General features: G+C 39.9%; 1 protein-coding gene across 1 annotated transcript in view; it reads right to left on the bottom strand.

Moving 5' to 3' along the window:
* Nucleotides 1-8900, bottom strand: part of CUNH12orf75 (chromosome unknown C12orf75 homolog) — a gene marked incomplete at its 5' end in the record, with an annotated part of 18727 nt that overhangs the window by 3182 nt on the left and 6645 nt on the right. The window contains 3 exons of the mRNA XM_023527455.1: nucleotides 766-800; nucleotides 1580-1659; nucleotides 2437-2472. Of these exons, the coding sequence (XP_023383223.1) occupies nucleotides 796-800; nucleotides 1580-1659; nucleotides 2437-2472 (121 nt within the window). The remainder of the gene's footprint in view (nucleotides 1-765; nucleotides 801-1579; nucleotides 1660-2436; nucleotides 2473-8900) is intronic.

The raw sequence follows: 8900 nt of genomic DNA, 5'->3' as shown, positions 1-8900 counted from the left end.
CTGGTTACAAAAACGAATGATATTCTAATGATGATGATAATAGTGATGATGGTGATGTCACTGCTGATAGCAGAAGCTACCATTTATTTCCTATTTAATCCTAACAACAATCTTAAATTCTTGTTTATCTTATTATAATTCTAACTCCAAGCTCTTCACTAGGATCCCAGGGCCACAGTGCTTCATCTTTCAGACCATGGTTTCCTCTGTCCATATTGGACATATTTTAGGATACTCAACCAGTAAACTTGGCCTATGGTTTTACTATCCTTTCCTGTATAACTGCGTCTCTCTACACTGATAATTGCCCATCTCTAGCAGAGTTTTGGTACTAATACATTTCCTCTCTGTATACTAATGAACACCTGGCTACCGTCAAACACTTCGTATTGATCCTAATCTAATTCCCGGCCCCAGCCTCTCCACTCTCTCCTTGTTGTTTCCAAGGTCCTAGCCCCTCAAAGTTCTTGTCAATAAAAAATAAAACCTCAGTGTTTCTGGTAAACACTTGGCTTGTTCTTATTAAATGAATTAAGCTGCACTTGAAAGAAAATTTAAAAAATTTTAAACTGCTAAAACAACTGATCTAATCATTAAAGACCTCTTTACAATAAACCATCTTCGGTTCCATAGACTGAACCATAAGGTGAAATCCCTTCCTAATCTTGAAGTCCAAGATTTCTTAGAAATACATAGCAATAATATCTATAGTTCAATCATCATGAAGGCTAAATATATACAATTATTTAGGAAAGTATACAGTACCTCTTGATTACTGAGTCACAATATTTTCTTCTAATCTTAAAGAGAAAATTAAGAAAAGTTAAATATTCAGATTATAAAGAACATATTCTAGTTTTCTATAAAACTACAAATAGTTGTGACATATATGTATTTGCTAGTCTAAATCATAGAGAAATAGCAATGAGGAACAAATCGCTAGAGTATGTTAAAATTAATGTAATACAGCCTGGTGTGCAAATTAAACATATTAACAGTCCTTTAAAACTATACATGAGATGACTGTACAGCACTCAGTAAATCAACATTCTTTACCACAAGCCTCACTTAAAAATTTATGTAAGCAAGCAGTTACAAGGCTGTAGTCAAAAGGACTTCATTTACCCCACAATGACTATCACAGCTCAGAAAAAGGAGACTTACTTCATTTAATTATACAACAAACAGTTATTTTTCCTCTAATCACCAGGCTGATTAGGAGCGAGTCATCTTTCTAATGCATCACAAGAATTTACCTTTGTATTCTGCAAAAACTCCCAAAACTGACCGAAACATTAGCTTTCATTTTCATACTGACCATCACTGAAACTATTAAGAAATTAAAAATACCCACGCAGCATAACCACAAATAGAAGCTAGACTTTGCTTTGGAATGACAATCTCATCAAATGGGCGGCAATTTTAATAAATGATTATAATGAACAGATCCATGGTTCATATATATGGTTCACTGCCACTCAGTAATATGTAGTTTGAGTCAAGCAAGCTGAAATATAAATTTCATATTTTTTCACAAAACATAAAATAGAGAAAATAAATATCACGTGATTTTACTTACTTTTTCGAACAGTCTTTGTTTGATTGGATACCATACTGACAGCTTCAGATGGGAGACCAACATATACTCCCCCATAGTTTCTTAATAAAAAGAAGCAGATATAGAAAAAACAGACCAATTTAAATGGTACATTATTTGCAGAAAGTGATAGAAACATAGAATACTTCAAACAATTACAGGTTTATTAAAATAATCGATAATTTTTCAGAAGTAGAATTCAGAATATTATCGCTCTTCGAAATATAATTGTTTTTTTTTTTCTGTTAAAAAGGAGCTGTGTGTAAAAAGAGAAAGCTGTATTGAGTTAGAATTTTTAGACATTTTACTTGCAATAAAAAAGAAGTTGGGATGTTATAATTTAGTATCGTAATAAATATCAGTTGGAGTGACAAGTAACATTTACAAGAATTCAGTCAACAACGTATTCGGTGCTATCGATACACAAAAATATTTCATCTGTAGGTAGATATAAACATAAAATTAGGAGAGAGAGAGAGCTAAGAAGTCATGAGAGTAGGGTGCAGTTAACCAGAGGAGGGATAGGAGGACAGAGAAGGCCGAGAGAACGAAGGGAAGTCATCCGGTTAGGGAGGATGACACATCCAAAGGCCACAAGATGGAAACTACTGCAGGCTACGTGCACAGGACTGAAACTGAACTTGCTTGAAAGAAGCAAACATAATAAGTCCTGGGAATCTTTCAGATCACGCATTCTGTACCGAAAGTTTTCCTAGTGAATCCGTATTATTGGTAGTGTGCTACAAGTGTTAAATCCGTGAATTAATGCAGGTTAAATTAAATCCATGAGGTGTGGCCAAAATTATTCAAATTAAGGCCAGCTTCAGTATCAAACATACCTCCTCTTGTCATCTTCTGTTATCGATTCTTCTGTTCTAAAAGGTCAAAGACATTTGCCATAAGCTATTTGGTTATTACATAGTCAGAGACTTCATTTTTGGTTATGAGAAAAGGGACTCTGAGTTAAAGTCTATTTTACTTCAAGTTCTCCCATCAAGTATTTCTGTAACACAGTATTCTGTCTCCACCTCAATCATTCATACACTAAAAAAATTTTCTACTTATCAAAATGTGCAGACCCAGCTGTCAAAAAGCCCAACTGCCAAACAAAATAAAAAATTGAGGACAGCCGAAATTGGAAAGAGCACATAAATGAGATGCCAGGAAGCTTGGGTTCTTGTCCTGGCTATGCCACCCGCCCCCTGTGTGACACAGGCTGTGGGCGAGTTGCCTGCCTATATCTCATTTGTAAAAATGGGGGTCAACCAGACTCTGAAGATCCCCTTCCAGTCTTAACACACTATGATTTTTCTGTTTTTCAGGCCAATTCAGTGGAATAACTCCAGGTATAAACAATTTCTTTAGCACAAAAAAGTTTCTTTTCATTTGGTTTTTTTTTTTTTTCATCTTAAAAAAAAAAAAACTCCAGCCATTTTACACATGATCTGCAAAGAGAAGGAAGAAGGTTTAAAAGGAAATTTACAGAATCGCTTTCCTTGCATAAGAGAAACCCATGTTCTACTAGAATTCCTTGGCCTATTTCTGAAAGAATCAGAACACTTTCCTTGAAGCACTAGTTACCATGCATAAGTTACTCCTGTGAAAGAAAATAAAAACTGATCCAAATGTAGCTGGCTGAACTCAACGTGTAATTAATGCCAAGGGGCTTCAGTCAAGAAGCGAGCAAGCTGAAAACATCCAAACAGCTTCACTGAATCTTCTAATTCTAGGACTAATTGTGGTTTCACCCATTTAAAAGTTCTAAATATTTCAAGTGTATATGCACATGAGATTTTGCTTCGCTGCAACAGCAAGTTCCAAGTTACAAAGAAGGGGAGACTAAATGTGGCAATTATCTGTCGAACACTGGCCGTGTCCACACAGCCAATACTCCCACAGAGTGCAAAATCCACCTCCAGATCTAATTGATCCAAACTGAGCACATGACCTAAACTCGCCAGATAATTATCAATTTCATTTATCTCTTGCTAAAGTTGGATCGTTTTTTAACTGAAAGGTGTCAAAGTCATACGGAATTAGAAATGGTGTTATGCTCATTGAAGCAGTATAACGAAGTTGTGTTTACTACTTGTAATTAAAATGAATTTATAATCCATTAGTATAGATAACAGGAAAATGATGGTAATAAACTCATACAAGATTATAAGAACTGTTTACTGCGGTCTTATGTGACTACTGTTATCATGAAATTGTTTTTGAAGTTATAAAGAACTAGTAGATTTGGACATATATAATGTCTCATAGTTTCTGCCACAGGCGATCTTTTCATATCCAATTACATATCTGTTTATTTTAACTTTTTCCCTTTTTGCCTAATTCCACTTAAGGATACAGCCAAGGTTTTAAAATATATTTTAACTTCCCCAAATGTAAGAAAATAGTAAATAATCTTTATTATTTCTGACAAATTATTCAACATTCTAAAATCCAATCTGTACTCTATTATGAAATCAGTCAACATTCTTACACATCTAACTGGCAGGAAATGATAATGTAGCTGCCACATTTGCCAGATAATAAATTAAGCTTCAGATGTAATTCAAAATGTTTTTAAAAATACTATTTATAAAGACATGTCTAATCTTTTAAACCATCAAATAATTTATAAAGTCTGCCTTTGAATATGTGATCCCATGTATGAGACTGCTGCTTCATCCATGCCTTCTACAAAGAATTATTCTACACCATGAAGATGAGATGGGTAAAAATGGCATCATCAGCGAGTCCCTCCTATGTATCAGATATAGTGCAGGGCACTTCACATGCATGAATGCTGTTCCTCACGGCAGCTCTGAGAGTTCAGGCCTGAGGAAATAGGTTGAGAGAGCCATGTAATTAATAAACCTGGAAAACCAACATATAAACCCTGTTTATCTGACACCATAGTCATGTTCCACATTCTAATTCACTACTCTGCCTCTCAAATAGGAAGATGCAAAAGTCAAAGGCATTTCCAGTAACAAATCAACATGGTGGCTTTCACTAAAGTGGGAGCTGCCTCCACACCACTCTTAGAAAAGCTTTGAGCATCAGCCCCAGGTCACCACCCGCTTGTGAACTGTACCTGGCACTTTTTTTTTTTAGTGCTATTATATTATTTCCTCATTACAATCTTACAAGATGGGTAATCACTACATTTTAAAGATGAAAAACTGAGGCTCTGAAAGGTTGATTGCATGACCAAGGTTACAGGGCCTTGAGGGCAACAGAGCCGGAATTCAAGTCCAATTTGTGTGATTCCAACTCGCGCTTCATCAACTGTGAGCCATGCTAATTTGAATCAGAGAAACACCCCACCTCCCAAGCTGAATCTCTCCAAGTTTTATCATCCCATTTAGGGAAAGAGGAAACCAAGATGGTAGAAGAGTGTAAGTCAATGTTTCGTTAGGATTAGAAGAAACACCTAACATCTGCCAGGGACAATCAACCTTTGTAGAACTTGTCAAATCACTATGGAGCTAACTCATTTTTATCCAAGTATCAAAGCTATCCTGATAGGAAGTTACATTAGAATCTATTTGTCTGGAAAACCAGGTCTGCACTAAGATAAAATCAGAAAATGGAGGTTGGGCACTTACTCCCTCCGGATGAGAGTCTAAAACACCCACCTTCTGGCCTGGGGCACTGCTTCCCCGAAGGGTCATTCCTTGCTGATAAGAGAAGTGGACATTAACTTGAGGCCGTTCAAAACTGGGGTATGGAATTTACCTTAGCACTAAGCACTTTAGCAAGAAACTTGAGTCTCTGGGATGCTAACCCTTGGGGAGAGTCTCGAGTTTTGAATAATGCCCTAGCTGTTCGAACGTCGGGGCCGCCACGTCTGTGCGCCATTTTAAGAAATCGTTGCTCTTTGTTTCCCCTCACAAAACATATCTCGAAAGATTTTGTTATCGACTGGCCTTAATAATTCACTTGCTGATATTTTCTCAGACGTACGAGTGCCAGGGGGAGCCTCGGATGCACATGGGATAACCAAGGTTCCCGCAGGGAGCTTATCTTACGTAATGTGAATCGGAGGCAAGTGAATTTTACATTTTGGTCAGCGTGTGCGGCCTTGTGTAGGCACGTGCAGATTTCCGTTCCGTTTCTGGAGTGATGAAAGTAGTCTGTGGTCCTTCGACCTCACAGATCCAGAATGGCAGGCTTGAACCACGCTCAGGCCATGGCTGCCCACCCCGCTTCCCCTCCTCCCCACTGTGGAGCTCTCGCATGAGCCATTCTGCGTTTCACTTTGAACTTGATTATTTTTCTCTCCTTGTCACTACAGCTTAAGTAGCTATTGTGTGGCCTGAAGCTGTGATGGCTGATGGGTTATAAAATGTGTCCCCCAAACCAGTGAAGGGAATGGGGAGGGAGAACAAAACAGAAAGCCACACCTTCCCCCGGCTTTGTGAGAGCAGCAACCTTCCCATGGCTTTGAAAAAGTCTAGAAGGTCCCCAGAAACAGGCATCGCTCTCCTGTTTTCTGCCAGTGCTGGGGCAGATCGGTGAGGGCAAAGAATGTGATGGCACCCTAGCATCTTTCCGTAGAGAGGAGAGCCCGAAGACTGAATTGTTCCACGCTGGAAAAGATAACGCGGAAAGGAGGCCAGCTCGCCGTAGATAACCTGGAAAACTGGCCAAACTGCTCTGCTGCGCTTGACACCGCTCCCAAGGGGTTCACTGGGCCAAGCAGATCTACAGACCCAGCCTACCCACAAGCTGGCTCCCTCAGAAAAGGAGCAAGTGGATATACCTCAGCCAGGATGCATCTTCTGGAAGTAATACACTTCTAAATGAGAGCTCTAAAACAGAGTTCAGGAGTCCAGGCCCAGACACACAAGCAGGGGCACTGAAAAATGGGATCTGTGAGAGAATGGATTCGGGGAAACAAGAGCACCCCTTAATCTACCAAGTTAACTGAACTGTTGGAGTCCCAGCCGTGCACCTAAATTATGAAATCTGGAATCTCTGTTGAATAAAACAATAAATTCGGTCTGATCCAGCATATGCACCTTGCTCCTTGGTCTCTCTCACACCCTTGGAATCCATTCCCGCACACGTTCCCAAGGTTTCTGGTAATATAAACTATGCAATTCTGCCATTATTTTACAGTGCAAGCTCTTCTCTCAGGTCAGACTGTGCACCTGTCCCTTTGGGGCACACTGAGATCTGACTCTGTTTGTGGGTCTAGTGGCAATCAAAGGTGATTAGGTCTGGAACAGGTCTCAAGGAGGACAAGCGTTCCCTAACGAAGCAACCGCCCCAGATGTGGGGACCCAGTTCCGTGCCTCCCCATCCGAGCGGCCTGCCCCTTTCTCAAAGGCACTGCCAGGAAAAGAGGAAGCTTCTGGCTGGCGAAGATGGGGGGAAAAAGTCAGCTCCCCATCATTAGTTTCAACTCAATTTAATTTAGGCCACACCAGTGCTCTTGAGAGGGGCGACGGGAAATAGAAGAGGCTACAACCTCCGTCTCTAATCTAACCAAGGACTAAACAGCCACTAAATTTTCCCTGCAGTATGGAACTGAATCTCAAACAGGTAACACACGCCCCTCCGTTTAACACAGTTTTAATGCCCACGTAGCATGACCAAACGCGGCAAGACAAGGAAGTCGTGGCCCACCTTGACTTCTGGCCTCCCAACTAAGAAAAGGCTAAAGAGAGGAAGGGAGAGGTGTAAAGAGGCAGGTCGACTGGCTTTTCTTTAATCAGTTATGTAATCGACTACCTTATTGGATGATTTTAAGAGTCTGGAAAGGCTATGATTTAAACACCATTTAATTGTGCCTGTTGGCTAAAGTTACAAATTCAAGCCTATCAGCTACGTGCGCCCCAGTGCCAATGAAGGGAAAAGTCTGAGAGAGAGAGAGAGAGAGGAGGGGAAGATGCCAGGGAAGGCGCTGGAACTAAGGCTGGGGTCCAGGTAGGAACACTGGCCATTTCACAGCTGTGCCCAGAATCCATCCTGGAAGACTTACTTCTGTAGTCCACAGAGTAAAGGAGTAAAGTAGTACTAAAAAAACTTACATAAATTTTAATGAGTAGATATTTCATTTTCTGGTTATGTGTGAGCCACCACTCTACAGGGTAAGCTTATGCGACACACCTGTTTTTTTCCAGAGGGAGCATGACTGAAAGCCTAATGGTAAAGTGCTCTCTCTGACATCACGATAGTGTTTTATGGCTGACCAAAGACATCACTGGAAACGTTGTGGAAAGTGATGTGATATTTGAAAAAAAAAATGTAATAGCACAATTATATCTTAATCATAAGCTCACATCCCATCTTATGAGGAAAACCTTTTAAATCAGAACGTTTCCTAAGAACCGTGGAACATGTATTAACAATTTCAGACCGGGTTTAAAAAATACACCGAGCATTTAATTAACATTGGATCTCTTTCTGTTGGCAAAGATTTATCTTCTTTTATCAAAGAACAGATGTTCAAAGAGAAAGAATGTGTCGAGGGCAAAGCCACCCACTGAGTATCATGATACTCTCCTGGAGTGAGATCATATAGATGCCAGCAGGGTCTGATTCAAATTCTTGGTCATAGCATCAGTAAAAATGTTTGCAGAGACAAGTGTTATTGAGGGTGGACCACCAGTTACTCATAGTTCCCCAACCTGTTGAAAGATTGTTAAAAAGGTAAATCCTCAGTTGATAGTTTAAAAATGTCACGCCCTTGCAGAGCAGTATAGTGGTGAGTGATATCTATCTTTCCAATGTTGGCCCAACACCTGGTGCTCCCACAGGCACGTCAGAAAAATTAAAAAAAAAAAAAGAAAAGAAAAAGGCAACTAACCGTCAGCAGCCACAGCTAAGCTTCGGCTTGAATAACTTCAGGTTTCAAAACTGCTTTCTTAGAGCTCAGAGTTTCCACCAAATACTTCTGGCCTACTTCCTGTGAACTTGCTCATGTCAGCACAGTGCTCTTCCTACCCTTCTCGGATCGAATGGCTACCCTGATCCAGAGTGTCTGGGTAATCGCACACCCATCTGCTGCATACCAGCTTTGCAGACCTTTCCCAGATGAACTCGAGAGTCGAATTTCCTCTCTAGCCATATATAAGCTCTGACTTCTTTTAAGTCACAGTTCCAGAAGGTGAGCTGTCTCGAAACTAGCTAGGTGTCTGGGGCAGGATGGTTTTCCTCTGCCTGTCCTATTTTTCACTGTATTTTGTACATGCCTATTTAAAACCAAATACCCAGGTAGAACACTTAAACCTTTCAATTGGTTTATTACAATTAGATTTCCTCTTATCAATAACTGTCACTTTAATTAAGAGAGAAGCCTTAT

Source organism: Pteropus vampyrus, unplaced genomic scaffold (assembly GCF_000151845.1).
Source record: "Pteropus vampyrus isolate Shadow unplaced genomic scaffold, Pvam_2.0 Scaffold16, whole genome shotgun sequence".
Classification (NCBI taxonomy): domain Eukaryota; kingdom Metazoa; phylum Chordata; class Mammalia; order Chiroptera; family Pteropodidae; genus Pteropus; species Pteropus vampyrus.
The sequence above is the reverse complement of the archived record's forward strand: the minus strand, read 5'-3'. Positions and strand labels throughout refer to the sequence as shown.